This window comes from Phyllobates terribilis, unplaced genomic scaffold (genome assembly GCF_046119375.1).
Source record: "Phyllobates terribilis strain yellow unplaced genomic scaffold, ASM4611937v1 Scaffold_3__8_contigs__length_932513732, whole genome shotgun sequence".
Lineage (NCBI taxonomy): Eukaryota > Metazoa > Chordata > Amphibia > Anura > Dendrobatidae > Phyllobates > Phyllobates terribilis.
This window is the reverse complement of record NW_027362763.1, coordinates 363,803,050-363,827,943: the sequence shown is the minus strand read 5'-3', so window position 1 is coordinate 363,827,943 and position 24,894 is coordinate 363,803,050. Positions and strand designations below refer to the sequence as shown.

Here is a 24,894-nt window from a genome sequence, read left to right as displayed (position 1 = left end):
TGAGAGCAAGTGGGAGGTTTCTCTGGTCAGGAGCCCTAAACATGCAACACGGCCCACCCAGACCTGGGAGGGGAGGAATCTGCCCTTATAAACTGGGTCTGGGGCGGGATTAGTGAGTGAAGCTGGAGACAGAGCCTGCAGAACAAGCAGAGCAGTCAGAGCCTGGAGAGGGAAAGTGAGAACAGGAGCTCTGTAGGAGCAGCAGCTGAAGGCCAGGGGCTGTGAGCAGAGATATAGCTCGCCCTGGCTGAAGTTACTAAAACCGGACACAGGAGTCCGAGGCTGTGGGGACTGATATATACCCAGCAGCAGAAACCAGCCGGCAGGGGATTCCAGGTCCTCTGGCTATAGAAGCCTGGAGGCTCAGTCACAAAGAAGGGACCAGCGCCGCCATCCAGGAGCGGAGGCTAACAGAAGGCCCCAAGTCACCAGCCATACGGGTGAGCACCACACGGTATACTCAGGGACGTGGGCTACTTGTAACCGCTGACAGCAAGGTAGCCAGGAAGAGTGCAGATAAACAGGGAGGCCTACAACTCCACCTGGCCAGGGGAACTCCTGCTTGCTCGCAGACTAACCAGGCCCCTTATACTAGCCAGTACTCCCGGGAGGGTCTGCCTTGTACCATCAGTAAAGACCCTGAACTGCACCTCACGTCTCTGTGATTCCTTGCCGCACCAGCACCATTAGCACTGGGACCCTCACACCATCACTCCCATCATCTCTCACATTAGCTGCCCTGAGGCAATACTTCTCCCGTGGGGAGTTATCCCACACTCGGCTGCGCAAACAACATCAGCCTCAGCGGTCGGCAGCGCAGCGGCGGTCCCCACTGACCGCAATCCACGGGTGGCATAGTCGGACATTTGCTATACATTAAGACTGCCACTGGTTTGACCACCCTGGGCACGGACCGGGTCACCGCCACACAGAGACTACAACCCCCAGCATTCTACAACAGGCCCGGTTCCGGGTTCCCCTGCACAACACAGGCCCAGGGGGCGCGTCAACTTTGGCGTAGTCGGCAGGATTTCGTGCCCGCAACCGCCGGGTACTGCGTGCCTGAAAAAGAGACTTTTATACTTACCTGTGGTGAAGTTTCCCGCCGTCCGGAGTCGTTTCCCGCCATCCGGAGCCGATTCCCGCCATCAGACGCCATCTTGGACCGTTTCCCGCCGTCTTCTGCCTTCTTCCCGCCATCCGCAGCTACTTCCCGCCTTCGGACGCCATCTTCGGGACGCCGCACGGGAAGAAGAGGGGCGTGGATGCCGAAAGCGCGTGAGATCCGAAGCTCCGCCCCACGCTCCGCCCCACGCTCTGACGCTGCGCAAGGTCCTGGAAGGGAGGAAGAGCGACGCTGACGTCATCGGAGCGCGACGCCAGGTCCTCAACCCCGACGATCGACTGCGGAGCCGCGGCCTACGGAAGAAGGGCATCGCAAGGTAGGCCACGGTCCACTAGGGGAGAGGAGGATGCCGGACACCGAGGGGAGCTCCACTGCCACAGCCACCGCCAGCGCAACCGCTGCAGCAGTCATGCCATTCACCATGCCCTATATCCCGGGGGCAACCTGGCTACCACAGTACTCAGGGGAGTCACATACTCTAAATGACTTTAGAGAAAGACTGGATAGCTTCTTCCAGGTGTACCCCCTCACAGAAGAGCAAAAAGTGAGCATCCTGGTGGCCCAATTAATCGGGGCAGCCCAAAGGGAGGTAAAGTCCTGGCCACCTGGGAGGAAAAGGACTGTCAGAGAAATACTAGCCCGGCTGAAAGACACATTTGATACCCGCACCTCAGCCGAAATAAAGCTCAGATTTTACGGGTGTAAACAGCGGGCACATGAGAGTATAAGAGACTATGCTCTAAACCTACAAGAGGCCCTGAGAGCCATTAAGCAGGCAGACCCTGACAGCGTGGGAAGTGAAGATAAGCTGTTGACTGAACAATTTATTGAGGGTCTACTGTGCAATGCCCACCGAACCCAGTTGCGGGCAATGGCCTTACAGGACCCTGACCTGGACTTTGCACAGTTCAAGGACAGAGCCATCCGGGTGCTCCGAGAACTGGCACCAGGTGGCGCTGTGACCCACAGGCGCCCTGCTATCACTTACCACCAGGAGACGGCGCCCTTGTCTGCAGGGCCTGTCGGAGCTGATGCGCAGGCTTTAAACAGTGACCCGGCTAAGAGCTGACTAAGAGCATTGCCGCGCTAACCAGAACTGTGCAGTCTTTACAGGTCTCTTCTCCAGGAAAGATCCAGCTGGCATCCGGACCGGAGGACGTCCCGTGGCACCGACTGAGGAGGACCCCACCGGCCAGAGGAAGACCCAGTGACAGATACAACGAGGACGGACGACCCATCTGCCGCCGCTGCAATCGACCCGGACATGTGGCAAGGTACTGTCATTTAAACGGGCAAAACCTGGGGTAGAGGGCCAACCCCCAGGCATAAGACCATCAGGCCCATCAAACTGGCGTGATAAATACGTAGGGGGACGTCCAATCTTGCCTGTGGTACTGGATGGCATTCCTATGAGTGCCCTACTAGACAATGGGTCACAGGTGACCACCATCCCGTACGTGCTCTTTAAACAGTACTGGAATGACTCGGACATAACCCGCTACCCAGATGACGACCTGAGTATCATCGCCAGCAATGGTCAGCCCGTGCCGCAGGTGGGATTCAAAGAGGTGACCATTAAGATTGGTAAAGTCGAACTGGCGGCAGAAGGACTGATTATAGTGGACATAGACCGTCATGAGAGTCACCCTAGAATAACCTTGGGAACTAATGTGATTGAAAATTGTCTTGCAGAGGTGATTCTTATTTTGCAACAGGTTGCCAAGAACGCCAGTTCCAGCCAGCAGCGTGTGCTCCAAAAAGAGATCCGGGCACTGATGAAGCGGCAACAGGTGGAACTATCTGGTGGTGAGTGTAACATACCTGGCGGCGTCCTTGCATGGTGGTCCATCTCCCACTGTGCAAGAGCGCGCACTTGATCTCCAGTCCAGAATGTCTCTCTGGCTTCCCTCCTTGCTGTCTGTTTGTCTGTTTTGGCTGCATAGGGCGACGCCCGCTGAACTTCCTGTTTCTTGTACCTGCTGCGGACACGCCCCTGTTGCACCTTCAGCCTATTGCTGTCCATCTTTGGGTATTTATACCACCTTCTTCCTCAAGATGGCGCCTGAGCATTGTGTCCTGTCAGTCGGCTTTTTGTCTCTGACGTGCCAGGTCCTATCCTGTTTTCCTGCCTGTTCTCCAGTTCTGTGTCTGAACTGTGGTCTGTTCTTGTGAACACGCTTCTAGCCTGTTCTTTCGCCTTCTAGGGGCTGTATTCCTAGATCTGCCTGTCTGTGCCTTGCGGTATCTGTTCCCGTCTGAACAGAGTCCTGTTTGTGTCCCAGCCTTGCTGTATTTGTTCCTGTTTCTCTGTTTCCAGTTGTCTGTGCCTTGCGGTATCTGTTCCCGTCTGAACAGAGTCCTGTTTGTGTCCCAGCCTTGCTGTATTTGTTCCCGTTCCTCGGTTCCTAGTTGTCTGTGCCTCGTTTCTACTTTTGCCTTTTCTCCCTTTTCCCTCTTTGTCTGTTTTCTGCGTCTTTCTGCAGAGTCTGAACTTGCTCCTAAATTCCTTCTCGTCGTCTCTGTACCTCTGTTGTGAATTTAGTGTACGCTCGCTACTTCTTTGTAAGTACTGTGTGTGCTTCTGGTTCTGCCTTTCCTTCTCCGTCTGTTCTTTGTGAACAGAGTCCTATCCCCCTGCCTTGTCTGCCGCTCTGCGGTTTCCGCTCTGCTCCTGCCTTGTCTGCTGCTCTGCGGTTTCCGCTCTGCTCCTGCCTTGTTTGCCGCTCTGCGGTTTCCGCTCTGCTCCTGCCTTGTTTGCCGCTCTGCGGTTTCCGCTCTGCTCCTGCCTTCTTAGCCGCTCTGCGGTTTCCGCTCTGCTCCTGCTTAGCTTGCCGCTCTTGCGGTTTCTGCTCTGCTCTTGCCTTGCTTGCCGCTCCTGCGGTTTCCGCTCTGCTCCTGCCTTGTTTACCGCTCTGCGGTTTCCGCTCTGCTCCTGCCTTGTTTACCGCTCTGCGGTTTCCGCTCTGCTCCTGCCTTGTTTACCGCTCTGCGGTTTCCGCTCTGCTCCTGCCTTGCTTGCCGCTCTGCGGTTTCCGCTCTGCTGCGGCCTTCTTAGCCGCTCTGCGGTTTCCGCTCTGCTCCTGCCTTGTTTACCGCTCTGCGGTTTCCGCTCTGCTCCTGCCTTGTTTGCCGCTCTGCGGTTTCCGCTCTGCTGCGGCCTTCTTAGCCGCTCTGCAGTTTCCGCTCTGCTCCTGCCTTGTTTACCGCTCTTGCGGTTTCCACTCTGCTCTTGCCTTGCTTGCCGCTCCTGCGGTTTCTGCTCTGCATCTGCTCGCTGCTCCGGCAGTCCTGTCCTGCTTTGCTTCTGCTCGCTGCTCCGGCAACCCCGTCCTGCTCTGCATCTGCACGCTGCTCCGGCAGTCCCGTCCTGCTCTGCTCTTGCCCACCGCTTCGGGCGTTCCCTCTCTGCTGTGTTTGGCTACCGCATCTGCGGTTCTGTTTCTGTGACCCAGTCTGTACTGGGTCTTGTCCTCTCTGTGCTCCAGCCCGTCCTTTCGGCCAGTACCTCCCTGCCTGCATATTCGCCTGTTTCCCCCGTCTGCATACCTGCCGTGTTCGCTTATATCCACCAGTCTGTGCCAGCCTAACCTGCTTGTTCCAGTAATCCCTGTGTGGGTCAACCCCCGTGTCCGGAGTTTGACCTGGAGTAGCACCTGGTCCCTCTGCCCGGTTTCTCCCTGGTGCACTGGCGTCGTATGCCGTCGTGCCATCTTGGTCGGATCGGCCAGATACTTAGTCACGCCCCTCCAGGCACTCTCCGGTTCATGGTCCAGTGGAACCACTTCTCCCGCACACGCCAGTCAGTCCGGGCGTGTGCATTACAGCATGCTCAGGCCATGGTTCCCGTTGAGCCCCACGGCCTTCGCTCTCTGAGAAGTTTTCCAGCGAATACATGCATTAAAAATAAATAAATAATTTTTTTTTTTCTCAGCTGAGTTCCAGGCGAATTACGCACCCGTCAAGATGGATCTATCTGCTCTCGTTCCTGCGGATCCGCCACGTTACTATGGGGATCCAAGACAAAGTCGTGCATTTGTGGAGCAATGCATGCTACACTTCAAGTTCTACCCTCTATGTTTTCCCACCGATCGGGTTAAGGTGGCATTCATTATGTCTTACCTGGCGGGTGATGCCTTGGAATGGATCAACCCCCTATATGAAACACAGGATCCGATCCTCCTGGACCTAATGGCCTTCCTGGTGGCCTTTCTAATGGTCTTCGATGATCCTAACCCGGAGGCTCCTGCTGAAGCTTCACCTCCCAATATCCCGGAGCAGCCCCGATGGGTAATGTGTGTGGGTAGCGCAATAGTCCTCCAGCCCAATGAGACTACTGCCCACCCAGAATCCTCACAGGGTGACTACGCTTTCCGGAATACTTCTCCCAACCTCAAGAGGCAGTCCAGACGTGCTAGACGTAGAGGCAAACCGTCACGGCAGGGTCTGTCCTCCCTGAGACCTCCTGACCCCAACCTTGAAGTCCCTACTGAAGCTTCATCTCCCTGTATCCCGGAGAAGCCCCAACGGGTAATGTGCGTGGGTAGTGCTCCGGTTCTCCTGCCCGAAGAGACTTCTGCCCATCCAGACTCCACACAGGAGAACTTCCTGCACCCAGCATCAGATGCTTCACCCACTTTAACCGGTGTGCATGTCCAAGGATGCTCCAAAGCTGTGGTTACCTCTGAGTCTGTGCACCTCTACTACCCGGCGGAGGACCCCCTGTTGCCTCCTGAATCCTCCGGGATACCACTCGATGACAAATGGAGAGAGACTTCTCTACACTCGGTACTCGATACTTTGTCCGCTTCGTCCTGTGAGCCTGACAATGGGTACCCCAAAGTGGTAGTTACCCCCGAGTCTCTACACCCCTCAGACCAGGCGGAGGATCTCCAGTTGTCTCCAGAACCCTTCGGGGTGCTACCTGGTAGCGAAAGGACAGAGACTCTCCTATACTCTGTACCTGATACCTCGCTCGCTTCGTCCAGTGAGTCCAACCTAGTGTACTCCGAAGCAGAGGTTACTCCCGAGTCTCTACACCCCTCCGACCAGGCGGAGGACCTCCAGTTGTCTCCAGAACCCTACGGGGTGCTACCTGGTAGCGAAAGGACAGAGACTCTCCTATACTCTGTACCTGATACCTCGCTCGCTTCGTCCAGTGAGTCCAACCTAGTGTACTCCGAAGCAGAGGTTACTCCCGAGTCTCTACACCCCTCCGACCAGGCGGAGGACCTCCAGTTGTCTCCAGAACCCTTCGGGGTGCCACCTGGTGGTGAATGGACAGAGACTTTCCTATATCCTGGATCTGATACCTCGCTTGCTTCGTCCAGTGAGTCCGACCTTGTGTACTCTGAAGCAGAGGTTACCCTTGAGTCTCTACACCCCTCTGACCAGGCGGAGGACCTCCAGTTGTCTCCAGAACCCTTCGGGGTGCCACCTGGTGGTGAATGGACAGAGACTTTCCTATACTCGGTACCCGATACCTCGCCTGCTTCCTCCAGTGAGTCCGACCTAGTGTACTCTGAAGCAGATGTTTTCTCTGAGCCTCTGCACTCTTCTGACCCGGCGGAGAACCTCCAGTTGTTTCCTGAATTCTCCGGGGTACCACCAGATAACAAAGAGACAGTGACTTTTCCTCATTATGTACCTGATAACCCGTCTATTTCTTCCTGTGAGCTTGACAAGATGTACCTCGAAGCAGAGATTACCCCCAAGTCTCTGTCCCCCTCCAACCCGGTGAAGGACTTCCAGTTGTCTCCTGTACCCTCTGGGGTGCCACCTGAAAATATGTGGAGAGAGACTTCCTTGTGTGCTGTTCCTGGTACTCCACCCGTTTCGTCTGTTGATAAGGATGGCTGGATAGGAGGTAGCATCCTAGCTAACCAGATGAGATCAATTTTTCCTGTGGACAGTGGAAGTGATCTCCTTGAAGTGAACGACTGGTCCTCGAATTCCCTGCGGAAGATTCTGGCAGGCCTGAAGAAGAGGGGGCGTAAGGGGGGGGGGTACTGTAACATACCTGGCAGCGTCCTTGCATGGTGGTCCATCTCCCACTGTGCAAGAGCGCGCACTTGATCTCCAGTCCAGAATGTCTCTCTGGCTTCCCTCCTTGCTGTCTGTTTGTCTGTTTTGGCTGCATAGGGCGACGCCCGCTGAACTTCCTGTTTCTTGTACCTGCTGCGGACACGCCCCTGTTGCACCTTCAGCCTATTGCTGTCCATCTTTGGGTATTTATACCACCTTCTTCCTCAAGATGGCGCCTGAGCATTGTGTCCTGTCAGTCGGCTTTTTGTCTCTGACGTGCCAGGTCCTATCCTGTTTTCCTGCCTGTTCTCCAGTTCTGTGTCTGAACTGTGGTCTGTTCTTGTGAACATGCTTCTAGCCTGTTCTTTCGCCTTCTAGGGGCTGTATTCCTAGATCTGCCTGTCTGTGCCTTGCGGTATCTGTTCCCGTCTGAACAGAGTCCTGTTTGTGTCCCAGCCTTGCTGTATTTGTTCCCGTTTCTCTGTTTCCAGATGTCTGTGCCTTGCGGTATCTGTTCCCGTCTGAACAGAGTCCTGTTTGTGTCCCAGCCTTGCTGTATTTGTTCCCGTTCCTCGGTTCCTAGTTGTCTGTGCCTCGTTTCTACTTTTGCCTTTTCTCCCTTTTCCCTCTTTGTCTGTTTTCTGCGTCTTTCTGCAGAGTCTGAACTTGCTCCTAAATTCCTTCTCGTCGTCTCTGTACCTCTGTTGTGAATTTAGTGTACGCTCGCTACTTCTTTGTAAGTACTGTGTGTGCTTCTGGTTCTGCCTTTCCTTCTCCGTCTGTTCTTTGTGAACAGAGTCCTATCCCCCTGCCTTGTCTGCCGCTCTGCGGTTTCCGCTCTGCTCCTGCCTTGTCTGCTGCTCTGCGGTTTCCGCTCTGCTCCTGCCTTGTTTGCCGCTCTGCGGTTTCCGCTCTGCTACTGCCTTGTTTGCCGCTCTGCGGTTTCCGCTCTGCTCCTGCCTTCTTAGCCGCTCTGCGGTTTCCGCTCTGCTCCTGCTTAGCTTGCCGCTCTTGCGGTTTCTGCTCTGCTCTTGCCTTGCTTGCCGCTCCTGCGGTTTCCGCTCTGCTCCTGCCTTGTTTACCGCTCTGCGGTTTCCGCTCTGCTCCTGCCTTGTTTACCGCTCTGCGGTTTCCGCTCTGCTCCTGCCTTGTTTACCGCTCTGCGGTTTCCGCTCTGCTCCTGCCTTGTTTGCCGCTCTGCGGTTTCCGCTCTGCTGCGGCCTTCTTAGCCGCTCTGCGGTTTCCGCTCTGCTCCTGCCTTGTTTACCGCTCTGCGGTTTCCGCTCTGCTCCTGCCTTGTTTGCCGCTCTGCGGTTTCCGCTCTGCTGCGGCCTTCTTAGCCGCTCTGCGGTTTCCGCTCTGCTCCTGCCTTGTTTACCGCTCTTGCGGTTTCCACTCTGCTCTTGCCTTGCTTGCCGCTCTGCATCTGCTCGCTGCTCCGGCAGTCCTGTCCTGCTTTGCTTCTGCTCGCTGCTCCGGCAGCCCCGTCCTGCTCTGCATCTGCACGCTGCTCCGGCAGTCCCGTCCTGCTCTGCTCTTGCCCACCGCTTCGGGCGTTCCCTCTCTGCTGTGTTTGGCTACCGCATCTGCGGTTCTGTTTCTGTGACCCAGTCTGTACTGGGTCTTGTCCTCTCTGTGCTCCAGCCCGTCCTTTCGGCCAGTACCTCCCTGCCTGCATATTCGCCTGTATCCACCCGTCTGCATACCTGCCGTGTTCGCTTATATCCACCAGTCTGTGCCAGCCTAACCTGCCTGTTCCAGTAATCCCTGTGTGGGTCAACCCCCATGTCCGGAGTTTGACCTGGAGTAGCACCTGGTCCCTCTGCCCGGTTTCTCCCTGGTGCACTGGCGTCGTATGCCGTCGTGCCATCTTGGTCGGATCGGCCAGATACTTAGTCACGCCCCTCCATGCACTCTCCGGTTCATGGTCCAGTGGAACCACTTCTCCCGCACTCGCCAGTCAGTCCGGGCGTGTGCATTACAGTGAGATAGGTAGCGTGAGAATGTGTGACCCGTTCCCTATTGCCATGCCCCCAAAAAGTGAGATGATGATTTGGTGCCGGACAGCTATTGGTCTAAGAGGTAGAGACTACCAAGCAATGGTAGAACCCGTCTACTCAGACAGTAGGCCCACCATTTTGACAGCACGGGGGGTGGTCGATGTACGCCATGGGAGGGTGCCCGTTCGCATCATAAATATCGGGGAGAGAGAAGTACACCTGCCCCGGTATGCCACGCTAGCCAAATTGTTCACCACCAACCAGAACTCTGTACAGGCCGTGGAACCCTTGCCTCCATCTCAACCAGAGGAAGGTAACGGCTCTAAGAAACCAATGGAGGACTGGTGTCAGCAACTGCATTTGGGTACTGACTCCACTCCCTCACACCAGAAACAGGGAGTCTATCGGGTGGTTCGAGAGTACGAGAGAGTGTTTAGTAAACACCCGCTAGACTTCGGGCGAGTAAAGGGGGTAGAACACCACATCCCCACGGGAGACCATCCTCCCATAAAGGAGAGATACCGACCCGTACCCCCGGCACACTACCAACACGCCAAGGGGATGCTTAGAGACATGAAGGAGGCTGGGGTAATCAGGGACAGCTGTAGCCCCTGGGCAGCTCCACTAGTCTTAGTGAAAAAGAAAGACAACACCATGAGAATGTGTGTAGACTACAGGAAGGTCAACCGTATCACACACAAAGATGCGTACCCGTTACCAAGGATAGAAGAGTCCTTAGCTGCATTAAAATCTGCTAACTTCTTCACTACTTTAGATCTCACTAGCGGGTACTGGCAGGTTCCTGTAGCAGAGGCGGACCGGGAGAAGACCGCATTCACCACCCCGATGGGTCTCAGCGAATTTAACTGTATGCCATTCGGGCTCTGCAACGCACCAGGGACCTTCCAACGGTTGATGGAATGCTGTCTGGGACACCGGAACTTCGAGACGGTCCTGTTATATCTGGACGATGTCATCGTCTATTCCAAGACCTACGAGGACCACCTGAAACACCTGGCAGAAGTGTTCGAAGCTCTGGCAAACTACGGCCTAAAGGTGAAACCCTCCAAGTGTCACCTCCTGAAACCAAAGGTGCAATACCTGGGACACGTGGTGAGTGCTGACGGAGTGGCTCCTGACCCTGATAAGATCACCGTGATTAAGGACTGGCCAAGACCCTCCAGCATAAAGGAAGTGCGGCAGTTCCTCGGGTTGGTAGGCTACTACCGAAGATTCATTCCCGGTTTCACCAAAATGGCAGCCCCTATGCAGGACCTCCTGATAGGTCAATCTCGGAAAGCCAAAAACCAGAAACCGCCCTTTAGGTGGGAAAAGCTGGAAGAGGAGTCCTTCTGCCAGCTGAAGATGGCCCTCACGGGGGATGAAATCCTGGCATATCCAGACTACAGCCAGCCCTTTATCCTCCACACGGACGCAAGCAACATTGGGCTAGGAGCCGTACTGTCCCAGATCCAGCAGGGGAAAGAACGGGTAATCGCTTACGCCAGCCGAAAGCTACGGCCCACGGAGAGGAACCCTGAGAATTATAGCTCATTCAAGCTGGAGTTCCTGGCAGTAGTGTGGGCAGTGACCGAACGTTTCAAGCATTACCTTGCCTCCTCCAAATTCACCGTGTACACAGATAACAACCCGTTGACACACCTGGACACTGCAAGGCTCGGTGCCCTGGAACAGAGATGGATGGCCCGCCTGTCCAACTTTGAATTCACCATCAAATACTGGGCAGGACACTCAAATGCCAACGCGGATGCCCTGTCTAGAATGCCGAACTTACCGGACGTAGGGGAAGATCCAGAAGATCTGGAAGAAGTTGAGCTCCCTGCGTTCCACCGTCATGGGATTACCCTGTATTCCCACTGTGTGAAGGACAGGCGCTCCGTGACGTTCAATCCCTTGCCCCACTACAACTGGGCGGAGACGCAAGACAGTGATCCCGCAGTCCATTTGGTGAAGGAAATGCTGACCCAGGCCGATGCCCGTCTTGACCCAGATGCTCCGGAGGAGACCAAGCAACTGTGGAAGGAGAAAAGTAAGCTGTTCCTCTACAGGGAGAAGCTGTGCCGGAGAATGGTTAACTCTCGAACACATGAGTTGACCTGGCAGGTAGTGGTCCCAAGACGAGACGCGGCTATGGTTCTGGAGGCATACCACAACGGAGCAGGGCATTTCGGATGGAAGAAGCTGGAGTTCTTGTTGCGTGAACGGTTCTACTGGGTAGGCATGAGAGGAGCCATCGAGAGGTGGTGCAGAGACTGTGGCCCGTGCCACCTGAGAAGAAAAGACCGAGCCAGCCAGAAGACTCCCCTGCAGCCCATCATCACCAGACAGCCACTGGAACTGGTAGCCCTGGACCATGTGAAACTGGCTCTAAGCAGATCTGGGTATGTCTACGCCCTCACAATCGTAGATCATTACTCCCGGTTCCTGGTGGTGGTCCCGGTCAAGGACTTAACGGCTCAAACAGCAGCTAGAGCCTTCCAGCAGCACTTCTGCCGTCCACACGGGTACCCGGACCAAGTGTTGACAGACCAAGGACCAGCCTTCGAAGCGGAGGTCTTCCAGGAGTTCTGCAACCTGTATGGCTGCAAGAAGATAAGAACAACGCCCTATCACCCTCAAACCAATGGACTCTGCGAGAAGATGAACCAGGTGGTGATAGATCTGCTAAAAACGTTGCCCCTGGAAGAACGCAGTCTGTGGCCTGAGAAACTGCCCGATCTGGTGGACCTGTATAACCACATCCCTGTAGGTTCCACCAACTGTACCCCGGCTTACCTAATGAGAGCAAGACCTGGTAAGCTGCCTATTGACCTGGATATGGGAGTCCTGACCCCTGAGGACACCTCGCCAGAGGCAGACTGGGATACAGAACGGCAGCAGCAGTATCGGAAAGTACAGGGGAGCGTCGAGCGAAGTCTGTCTCAAGCTAGAGAAAGGCAAGAGAAGGCTTATAACCAGTATGCTCCCGCTGTTCCCCTGGTACCTGGAGAGCAGGTCTTGAAGAGGAAGAGGCGGCTCCACAAGTTGGACGACCAGTGAGAGAAGGACCCGTACACCGTACTGCCATCAAGCCATGAGAACCCAAAAATCTGCGTAATCAGTAAGGATGGAGGAGAAACCACAGCCATTGTCTCCAGAGACTACCTGAAGAAGTGTCCCGAGCAGCTGCAAAGCCCTGAAGAAGATCAAGGAAACCCTCAACCCGCAGAGGAAAGGGAAGAAATGATCAGTACCGTACTCGGAGACTTCCCCCGGTCTTGGACACAAGTAAATGGTGCTGTCGTGGTACCCGTCCTCACCTTTCTCCAGCCAGCCCCACAAGTGCCTACAGAGGAACCGGTAGAGCTGGATGAGCAGCCGGCCCAAGAGGCAGAAGAGTCCACACCAGCAGTACAGGAGGATCAACCCTCTGCTAGTAGTGAGCCTGCCGTGCCCCTAGTGAGCCAAAGAGTGCGCAGACAGCTGCCCAGCTTACCCATAACACCTCCTACACCCTGTAGTGCAGAACCAGTTAGTGAGCTCCGTAGGTCCACTAGAGTCACTAGAGGTCAGATGCCCGCTCGCTGGAGAATCTGAACTAATGCACTGTGAATTTATCTGTTTAAATGTTTATGGTTTTTGTTTGTTGCCTGTTACTAATTATGTTTCTCAGTTACCCTGCAGATTTATTTGGACTAACAGGTTATGGACGCTGGATAACCGGAACAGTGTTGTAGATAGTTGCACCTTGGTGCCTCTTGTGAAGACGGCCGCGGAAGAGAAAACCTGTCTGGCGTGGCCTACTTGCGGCCCAAAGTAGCTAGCTCCAGCCTTGCAGCCACGCCCAAGGACAACGCAAGGGGTTTGCTTTGGACAGGTCCCCTACTTCCCTTAAAACTTCACCTTGGGTGATATGGACACCCGGTTGCGGACACGCCGTGACCTTTAAAGAACTAAAGCTTCTTGTAAATATGTTATTGTATTATTGTTATACCTTGTATTTATGTTTCTTTAAAAAAATGTGTTTAGTCCCGGAGTACTAAAATTCACTAGGGGGGAATGTGACACCCCAGGGGATCTGGTTGCCACAGTAATAGAGATATTATGTCTGAGAGCAAGTGGGAGGTTTCTCTGGTCAGGAGCCCTAAACATGCAACACGGCCCACCCAGACCTGGGAGGGGAGGAATCTGCCCTTATAAACTGGGTCTGGGGCGGGATTAGTGAGTGAAGCTGGAGACAGAGCCTGCAGAACAAGCAGAGCAGTCAGAGCCTGGAGAGGGAAAGTGAGAACAGGAGCTCTGTAGGAGCAGCAGCTGAAGGCCAGGGGCTGTGAGCAGAGATATAGCTCGCCCTGGCTGAAGTTACTAAAACCGGACACAGGAGTCCGAGGCTGTGGAGACTGATATATACCCAGCAGCAGAAACCAGCCGGCAGGGGATTCCAGGTCCTCTGGCTATAGAAGCCCGGAGGCTCAGTCACAAAAAAGGGACCAGCGCCGCCATCCAGGAGCGGAGGCTAACAGAAGGCCCCAAGTCACCAGCCATACGGGTGAGCACCACACGGTATACTCAGGGACGTGGGCTACTTGTAACCGCTGACAGCAAGGTAGCCAGGAAGAGTGCAGATAAACAGGGAGGCCTACAACTCCACCTGGCCAGGGGAACTCCTGCTTGCTCGCAGACTGACCAGGCCCCTTATACTAGCCAGTACTCCCGGGAGGGTCTGCCTTGTACCATCAGTAAAGACCCTGAACTGCACCTCACGTCTCTGTGATTCCTTGCTGCACCAGCACCATTAGCACTGGGACCCTCACACCATCACTCCCATCATCTCTCACATTAGCTGCCCTGAGGCAATACTTCTCCCGTGGGGAGTTATCCCATACTCGGCTGCGCAAACAACATCAGCCTCAGCGGTCGGCAGCGCAGCGGCGGTCCCCACTGACCGCAATCCACGGGTGGCGTAGTCGGACATTTGCTATATATTAAGACTGCCACTGGTTTGACCACCCTGGGCATGGACCGGGTCACCGCCACATGGAGACTACAACCCCCAGCATTCTACAACAGGCCCGGTTCCAGGTTCCCCTGCACAACACAGGCCCAGGGGGCGCGTCATTATCGGATCCAGCCGGGCCCCTGCTAAGTGTGGATACCAAGCACCAGGACCCTAGGAGCTCCCGCAAGGCTGTGCCGTGTATCTCCCTTTCCCTACGAGCTGGACTGTGCTGAAAGCCAAGGTGACATTCCCCATTCTCTTGGATTTCCAAAAATCTACTTGGTGTATCAATGGGATGTATCATATTCCCATAACTCGATGTTGAATTATAATATCTGACACAAAGGAAGCCGCATGGCTGGGTCCACAGGGGGTCATCCTGTGCAGCTCACAGCTGCTGTGAGGTATGTCCCTCCCTGCCTCTCGGCCCCCTCCCTTGCCGGAGTGTCGAATTACACTGTACAGTGAAGTTCTCTATAATCACCGCCAAACAGGACAAAATGATTGACATGGGATTATCTTGAATATTATTCACAATATACAAATACAAAATTTTTGAGGGCTGCGAAATGTAAAAAAATTCAAAATTTTTCCAAAAAATCTAAATGATTAAGTTGATGATAACATTGCAATCTGAACATTCCCAACCCATACATTTTCTGACAGGAAACTATCAGCAGAGTTCTAGCATATTTGACAAGAGCTAATATACAGTATATATTTTTCCAAAAAGTCTAAATTATTACGTTGATAACATAGGAATCTGAGCCCATTTAAAATGCATTTTGGGGGTGACAGACTCATTTTAAACATACAGACAGATGGGTGAGCTACCTCAACCAAGTGGTACAGAAATAAAGGTAATTAATGTATAAGAAGGTACCTTATAATTCCGATAGCAGCCACAGGGTGCTGACCTGTGACCTAACATTAACATCCATTGGTCCTCTCTTTTGTCTTTCTAATTTGCACAATCACAGATGCAGGCTAAACAAATACATAGAATTATTTCCCAAATACTGTAAAAAAAATATGTAGTTTAATTGTGTATTATCCAAATTTGTAAAATGAAAATGTCAGTATAAATGAATTCCCTGTGAAAGAGCATAAATACATACAGCAGGGAAGTATAAATCATTTTCCAAGGCTGCTATTTAAGTAGCTATTGATTTTCAGGCTAGTGGGCTGTTGGAAATGACAAGCGAGTTCATTCTTCTTAATATACAGTGAATGGCTGAGTGTTTTTCAATAAAATGTAATGCTCAGATATTGCACCATAATAAACAATAAATGAAACCGTTACCCGTGTTCCACCTTAAATCATGGAAGATATTTCTTACTTTCTAGACAGTTTGTTTGTACACTACCAAATGCAATTAAAACTGAACAATATAATGTAATTGTTTTTATGCAATTATGTGTCAAAAAATAAGAAACCTTTGCTATGATCACACCTAAATTACGGTTCAGTACCATGTTAGTGCCGTGTTCAAGATCTCATTAAATGCCTAATATTTCATTTTTCTGTCCGGGAGCTGAGAGTCTTGTTTGAGGTACAAAACCATGTTCGTTGGCGTTATCCTCACTTGTCTTCATTCTCAACTGATTGTTATCATCAGAGTGTAAAATGTGAAGATTTTCCACACTTAAACACAATCTTTTATTTTAAAAGTTACAACATGATGTATGGATTCATTTCTTTAAACCAGAAAGAGCTCCAAATCCCCTTCTAAAAACCAGATTATCACACCCGTATGTAGCCGTCCGAGTACGGACTGGCCTTGGTCTCCTGACCCGAACTTGACAGGCTTATATATTCCTATGATGCTGTTGAGTTTGGGTTGGGAGACCCATGGCCAATCCAGCTGTATGAATGCAGCCTTCAGCTATGTTTACAACTGCATTAGAAATACAGTTTTTATTTTCCGCAATAGGGATAAACACATGGAATTCATGAGTCAGATGAATCCATCATATAACAGACCTTAATATTGTCTGATGGGTCATCGCTGTTATGGTGTGATTTTTTTCTGTAAAAAAAAAATTCAACATGTTGTACCTTTTCTTCTGTTAAAAAATCTAGATAGCTTGTTGAGCAGATAACAATAACTAGAGTGTCAGCCACAACTATGAATAGAACACTGCTGAGACTCTAGATGGCCTATTGCAGCATGTATGCAAGGCTCATACTTCCAGCCATTCATGACTGTTGAAAACGGCAACATTTACTTTTTTTTTTTTTTTTTTTTTTTACAGAAGATGTTAAAAAGGGATTCCCCAAAAAATCAAGTCATCCAGATCCATAACATAGGGGATAATTGGCGGATCACTGGGGTCTGACAGCTAGAACCTCCAACAACCATGAGGTTCTGCAGTCCCATACTGAATCTTTAGTTGCGCATTCTATAGACAATGAATAGAGGAGAGGCCAGGTATGCACAGGAAAAAAAAACCCCAAGGGTTCCAGCATCCACCAATGAGTAGAAGTTTAAAACTTGACTTTTAAAGAAAAACGACTAAAAAAAGTTTTTTTGCAAAAACATCTCAATGAAGTGGGAGAAGGGGAAGGGGTGGCATGGGGGAGGGAGATAAAAAGGACACGGGTCTACGTGTTTCAAGCTGTGGAGCTCTTAGTCCTTTTCTCCCCTCCCAAAGTTTTTTCCCAGGTATGCACAACTCTTCTTCATTCAGAAAGGGACTGTAGAGCTCTATTTTCAGGATCACTTAGGGAATAACACTTTAAAAGCTAGTCTGATTCTTCTACTCTTTACAATTACAGTATTATACACGAACCAAAAACAAATATGTTAATATGCTCACACAGAAACACACACATATACATACATATATACACACAGACACATATACAAACACAGATGCATACACACACACACATACATAGTGTAGGGGTTCAAGTTCCTGGGAATCAACTTGGATACACATCATGGCACAGGGTTTTATATCAAAACAGCATGTAGTCAATCATAAACTTTACAGCACCAAAATGAAAATAGCCTTTCGTCAGTATCACTGGATAACATAAAGTCCCTTTTGTCAGGCAGAATGAAACAACATAAATGTAGCTGCATCACCAACCTCAGTATTCCAAGCAACAGCTCACACTTGTATTAAACATGTTCACCAAACAAACAACTCTGTTTGGCTCCAGCACACCTCTTTTTGCAGAGCAGATTAACCAGCAGCTCCGCCTTTCTCCAGTCTCAACACAATCCACACTGCTGAGCTAACCCAACTGCTGTTAATAAACCTGTAAAACCCAGGCTGGATCATAGGATCGACTTTTCTTAGCCAGGTTCTTTTGCTACTCAAAAAACCCGGAACAAAAATCCAGTCACATCAAACCCTTTCAGTAACCTAGTGTTATTGGTACAGCTTACATTACATTATATATATATATATATATATATATATATATATATATATAATGTAGAAAAGTAGGATTTGAGGTCCTGCATGGTAGATATGTGTTGGTAATGTAAGCTGTACCAATAACACTAGGTTACTGAAAGGGTTTGATGTGACTGGATTTTTGATCTGGGTTTTTTGGTTCTAATATATATATTAGGAAAGCAGGACTTAAGGTACAGTACAGACCAAAAGTTTGGACACACCTTCTCATTTAAAGATTTTTCTGTATTTTCATGACTATGAAAATTGTACATTCACACTGAAGGCATCAAACTATGAATTAACACATGTGGAATTATAAACTTAACAAAAAAGTATGAAACAACTGAAAATATGTCTTATATTCTAGGTTCTTCAAAGTAGCCACCTTTTGTTTTGATGACTGCTTTGCATACTCTTGGCATTCTCTTGATGAGCTTCAAGAGGTAGTCACCGGAAATGGTTCTCACTTCACAGGTGTGCCCTGTCAGGTTTAATAAGTGGGATTTCTTGCCTTATAAATGGGGTTGGGACCATCAGTTGTGTTGTGCAGAAGTCAGGTGGATACACAGCTGATAGTCCTACTGAATAGACTGTCAGAATTTGTATTATGGCAAGAAAAAAGCCGCTAAGTAAAGAAAAACGAGTGGCCATCATTACTTTAAGAAATTAAGGTCAGTCAGTCCGAAAAATTGGGCAAACTTTGAAAGTGTCCCCAAGTGCAGTTGCAAAAACCATCAAGCGCTACAAAGAAACTGGCTCACATGAGGACCGCCCCAGGAAAGGAAGACCAAGAGTCACCTCTGCTTCTGAGGATAAGTTTATCCGAGTCACCAGCCTCAGAAATTGCAGGTTAACAGCAGCTCAGATTAGAGACCAGGTCAATGCCACACAGAGTTCTAGCAGCAGACACATCTCTACATCAACTGTTAAGAGGAGACTTTGTGCAGCAGGCCTTCATGGTAAAATAGCTGCTAGGAAACCACTGCTAAGGACAGGCAACAAGCAGAAGAGACTTGTTTGGGCTAAAGAACACAAGGAATGGACATTAGACCAGTGGAAATCTGTGCTTTGGTCTGATGAGTCCAAATTTGAGATCTTTGGTTACAACCACCGTGTCTTTGTGCGACGCAGAAAAGGTGAACGGATGGACTCTACATGCCTGGTTCCCACCGTGAAGCATGGAGGAGGAGGTGTGATGGTGTGGGGGTGCTTTGCTGGTGACAATGTTGGGGATTTATTCAAAATTGAAGGCATACTGAACCAGCATGGCTACCACAGCATCTTACAGCGGCATGCTATTCCATCCGGTTTGCGTTTAGTTGGACCATCATTTATTTTTCAACAGGACAATGACCCCAAACACGCCTCCAGGCTGTGTAAGGGCTATTTGACCAAGAGGGAGAGTGATGGGGTGCTACGCCAGATGACCTGGCCTCCACAGTTACCAGACCTGAACCCAATCGAGATGGTTTGGAGTGAGCTGGACCGCAGAGTGAAGGCAAAAGGGCCAACAAGTGCTAAGCATCTCTGGGAACTCCTTCAAGATTGTTGGAAGACCATTTCCGGTGACTACCTCTTGAAGCTCATCAAGAGAATGCCAAGAGTGTGCAAAGCAGCCATCAAAGCAAAAGGTGGCTACTTTGAAGAACCTAGAATATAAGACATATTTTCAGTTGTTTCACACTTTTTTGTTAAGTATATAATTCCACATGTGTTAATTCATAGTTTTGATGCCTTCAGTGTGAATGTACAATTTTCATAGTCATGAAAATACAGAAAAATCTTTAAATGAGGTGTGTCCAAACTTTTGGTCTGTACTGTATGTGTCACCGAGGCGGCTGGCATCAGTAATGTAAAGTCTGTACCAGTATCACTAGGTTAGAGTGGGATTTTATTTGACTGGATTTTGGGTCCGGAATTTAGGAGCAACCAAAAGAGCCTGGGAGGGAAAGGTCGCTCCAATACTCCAGTCCGGGTCTTACAGGCATAATAACACACATCCTACACATGGCTCATTCCCTCATCCCAAGGGAAATGTGGAGAAGGTCAGCCACAAAAATGAGAGCAGCTTACACGGGGTTGCAGAAACCACTTCTGAGGGGGACACAGCACAGACAGTACTTTTAACATCTCCCTGGTCTTGCAGTCGTTTCTTGCTCTGTAAGTCCTCCTCCCTCGCCCTCTACTCTTTGAGCTAACACAACCGAAGTTGCAGAGTAAGAAGTGGACAGTGGTGAAAGCACAAAACACATTGTAAGTCATACTGTGCATCGTCCAGTTTTCAGACCCATCTGTGCTGGGTGCTGGGCCCACAAACTTTACAAATAAACACTCACCATTGGGGTGCTCCATGCCGCCAGCATTCCTTTACTGTTACATGAGAAGCTACCTTTTTCAATGCCCGCACCCAGTGCATCACCGCAGCGAATTTAATGTTGTTTATAGTCCTGTGCTAGTTTATTAAGTAAAATTCCCTTCCAAAGTAGTGCCCTAGGCAGTAGCCTACCTCTCCCTACCACTCGTCCCTGCCTGTGTGTAGGTATTTATAGCATTCATAAACTGGTGCCAAATTAAATAATTTTACACATCTAAATTTACTGAAGCATTGTTATAAAAAATTAAATGACAAAATAAATGTTTAAAAAGGTAAAGAATTTATTGTTATACCATATTAATATGTAGGTTCTGGCCAGAAAGGCAGACCAATAAAGCAGGGCACCTTCCATATCATTGGTACAAACCACCTAATCTCTGCATTCTACATTTTGAGAGGATGACAGTTTAGTACAATAATTCAGAGCAAATTTTATATAAAAAAGACAAATAGTATTAGTCTACATTATTAGAACTCCATAGATTCTTTGAATGACATTTCATTAGTCTTATTCACATGCGGTATATGACTCACAGAATGACTGGGGCTGTGACCCGCAATATGAAATAACTGCAAGCACTGAACATGCTATTATATTGGAATAATTATTTCGTTCGTCTCCCACTAAATTCTAGTCTCTAATACGCAGCACACTCCTCCAATGTAACCCTAGTCTAACATAGTATTATGGGAAATACTTTCAATTGTTTTATCATATGTTATTAGTTTTATTTGGGCGTACTGAGCCTGCATTATCCAATTTAGCAACAACGGGTATTTTTACATCTTCCAAGATGATAAGTACATAAAATGATGCAGAGCAGAGCACATATGTACATATCTAGTATATTTATTGCTCAGTTTATTCATGTAATAATCTTACCTGTGTTTCTGTCCGGTAAAATACAACAATGCTTCTGCAGAATCCCAGGTAAAACCTTAAAAATGAAAGAAAGAAGTATTAAAAGCAGGGGCAGATTAAGAAATAGGTCCTGGATCTTCCAGCACAACCCAAATAATGAGTCTGAAATAATGTTTCTCAGGTGTTAAAGAACCTGAACGCCTACGGGGGCAATTTTTTATTTTATTTCAATGCATGTATTTTTGAGTAAAATCATTTTTTATAATGAGTTTTATTAAAAATGTTGCAGCATTTGCCTTTTATAGCTTCTGTGTTGCACGATCTATTGCTGGCTGTAGAATGAGTTAACCGAAAATCTGTCAGTGAGTTTGTTCTGACGGGAGAGTTTATGAATCTTATCTTCCTTATTTTGAGATCTTCATAGCCAAACCCAAGAAAGTTGAGCTGATTCTTGTATCCATAAATCACAGATGTCAATTAAGTCCATAGGGGTGATGCCAGGCAGTGAATAATGCTGAGGATGGATTTACCAGCAGAATCTCAGTGCACGTGTAGCCTCATATACATAAAGACTTGCTCAGCAAGTGATTATCTATTTGTGGTCAGGAAGAGAATGTTTGATCTTGTCTACTCAGCATTGTAATTAGTTTGGTGACCCTAAATCTCTAAATACAGATCACAATCAAAACTTCTTAATAAAGACAAGATTTTTCATATAAAGACCCCAGATCAGGCTATTCAAAGGTCCAAACACTTAAACCAAAAGAACAGTAACCCCTCCTCTAAAATACTCTTTATTAAATACTTTTAAAAAGATTCAAATGATCACACCACACAAAGAGACACAAAGAATAATAAGTGTAATACCAGCAGGGGTGCTAAATAACATGCACGGTCCCTACTAGGACCCTATCTTTGTCCCTGTCTGTCTTCAGGGGGGGAGGCACACTATATGTAAGTTGAGACTGGCGCCCCCGCTCAGCATAGGCTGACCCTGTTGATCCCTATTGCGCTCTGTACCCTTATCTCTATGTACTGTATATCAAATAGTCAGCTGTGGTGTCACTGGCTCTGGTGCTCTTACTGGTTATAGCACTCAGAGGAAATCAATATTAAGACAGGGAGATAGATAGATTTAGAAAATATTATTTGTCTTGGAGCCTTGCAGTGCTCAGGAGGGAGGACCACTAGGAGGAACAGAAAAATTGATAGAATTAGAAGTAGTAACTTATTCCCACTAGAAGGGACACCACATCACAGCTCCCATCATATAAGAAAGTGACAGGTTCTCTTTAAACAACTTCTATTAGCCTTTGCATTATCCAAAAAGATGTTGAACATTAGACATTTAACAAGGTTTTAAGTGATCTGCAGCTTCCTAGTGAATCTATAGAATTGGGTGCGAAGTGACTTTTGCCATTTTGATAGTGAGCACCAATGACCTTGTAACCCCCCTTTAAAAATCATCACATAGCCCATGTTTTACCCAAAGGTTTCCTTATGTCTACAAACCAATGATCTTAAGAGTCAGTAGTAAAACAACGATAATCACTTGGGGTAATAGAAAAAAATGGGTTGTGTCATCCTAATTCCATCCGCTGGGAATATTAAGCATACCCCTGACACACAACAAAAGAAGGTTTTTACATTTCATTACATGTTTTTTTATTACATTTACATGAGCAGCATGGTTATCACAGCAGGCTTGACTTGCTGGGGTCCTGGATTCAAATGTATGGCAATGACCTCCACATGTATGGCAATAGTGTACAGAAGCACAAACTGTGTGCAATGGTTTGAGCATTGAAGTGGTATATTTGCAATTTTAACTCTGCAACATTGATCTCATACTTTTGTTCTGGAAAACACTTGTGGGACCAATGTAGTCACTACCAATGTAGTTGAATTCACCGAGGGGTATAGTTTCCAAAACAGGCTGTGTAAATGCAGCCAGCAAACCGAGAACATCATCTGCAAGGAGTTTCAATGTTCTCCCCGTGTTTGTGGGTTTCCTCCGGGTTCTCCAGTTTCCTACCCCACTCCAAAGATAAAGTGATAGGGAATGTAGATTGTGAGCCCCAATGGGGACAGTGATGTCGCCTAAAAAGCCCTGTTGAAATTAATGGCGCTATATGAAAGGAGTAAAATAAATAAACGTTTACATTTGTTTAATCTTGTAAGTGCTCGAAATGTCTTCCATCAATGTTGCAATATTACTATGTCTACTTTTGGGCCACCCTGTACATTACTCCCATAGCAGGAAGAAAAGAAAATATGCCAAGATGCACAATACAATGCAGTGAGCATGCCTGGGTAATTTGGATTATTGATTTAATCTCCATAATTAAACTGCTGCAGATGCTAATATTGTAGGATCAGAGTTTCTGGCATGGGCCATTGGCTTGATGCCCACAAGCCCTATCAATATGGGTCTATAATGACAAACAGGCTTAATAAATTAGAAGGCTCTAGAGAAAATATATTGTAGTAAATTAACATAAATGGTGGAAGTATGTAATATACAAGCAAGCGTCATTAGTGACCTAACCTAAGAAGAAAATGCACGTTACTAATCTGCTCTGCCGTGTGATTCTTCTTCTCTCATAATCATTCATGTCTACAACTTCAGTCCACATTCACAGGTTATGAACAATATACTGTATATTAATATAAATGAAAGCTTAGAAATCATAACCTAGGAATTCCAGAAATATACTTCATATGGACACTGAAGAGTCTTGCAACATCTATTACTCCACAAAAAAAGAAAAGCATTTTCTGATTCAGCCTCTTCCAGAGAGATAGCATTTTATTTGCATGGCTATAAATGAACAGTGCCGAGTTAATTTGTGGGAGTCTGAATCCCATGGTAACCGGAGGTGGCCTGCTGTGAGGCACAAGAATATTCAGCATGTAGTATTACATCCCTTCACTTCCAGCTTCATGTCATCTTGCCGCTCACAAGTGATATGTTCACAGGCTTGAATAGCTGGCAGCATTCTTCATGCATTTAACATCTACAGAAGGTTTCGCACTGTTTGAGCATTCATTACAGTTAACCTTTTCAATGTTTGGTAACATTTGTATATAGGGATTCTATGAGCAAGAAATGATGAAATGATATATGAAGGATAATAGTTCTTTGACAGGAAAATTCTGGCATACTTGTATAGTTTTCTTTCTGCAAATAACATAGATGCTACCACTCAATGCATAGAGTGAACATGAGACAGCAGCCTCCGCCACCAGCCCTTTGGAAGTGCATTGAGCTGTAGGTTGGATTGCTGCTAATGGGGGAAGAAAAAAAAAACAACTCTTTAAATCTTCTTTCTTAGTGAGCGTGAACCGGAGCGTAAGTGCAAACGGAAGTAAGTGTGTGACTTGTGATTCAGTGAAGTGGTATTTGTGAATCCTGCAGCAAATACCTGGGTGAATTGCTGTGAGTTGCTGAATTGTGAACTGCTTAGTGCTTTTCTACCTGTTTAATTTTATTGGGCTTTTTAAAACCTATTTTCTCTCTACAGTTTTAGTTCTTATTTTGCTACCTGTGTGTTTAAGGGTTAACTACATTGCACTTAAATCCTGAGGTGTAGCTATACTCACATGGGGTTAATTAAGGGTGAGGGAGTCATAATTAAGGGTTTATAAGGGGCAGCTGGTTGGGGCTTCCAGTCCTTTGGAAGTGCATTGAGCTGTAGGTTGGATTGCTGCTAAAGGGAAGAAAAAACAAACAAACAACTCTTTACATCTTTTTTCTTAGCGAGTGTGACCGGAGCATAAGTGCAAACGGAAGTGAGTGACTTGTGATTCAGGGACTTTGGATTCAGGGAGTTTGGAAGGGAGGAATTTGGACTGAATTGCTGTCTGTATTTTATTAATTCTTTACATTTCTTTTTACTTAACATTTCTGTCTAGTGTAATTCCCATTTGGAAATGAGCTCCATTATTGACAATGCTATCCAGTGTACATCTTGCCACATGTATGCAATCCTTGAACAGCTGGTCGTGGGTGCATACTGCTGTGCGAGATGTGAGCACGTTGTGCGTTTGGAAGCCCAGGTACTGGATCTAAATGAGCAGCTGGCAACACTGAGATCCATA

General features: G+C 48.4%; 1 protein-coding gene across 5 annotated transcripts in view; it reads right to left on the bottom strand.

The window, feature by feature from the left end:
• Positions 1-24,894, bottom strand: part of DLGAP2 (DLG associated protein 2) — a 1,383,198-nt gene that overhangs the window by 1,070,161 nt on the left and 288,143 nt on the right. For all 5 annotated transcript variants that reach the window (XM_073675364.1, XM_073675367.1, XM_073675365.1 and 2 more), the window contains one exon: positions 20,815-20,869. In XM_073675364.1, the coding sequence (XP_073531465.1) occupies positions 20,815-20,869 (55 nt within the window). The remainder of the gene's footprint in view (positions 1-20,814; positions 20,870-24,894) is intronic.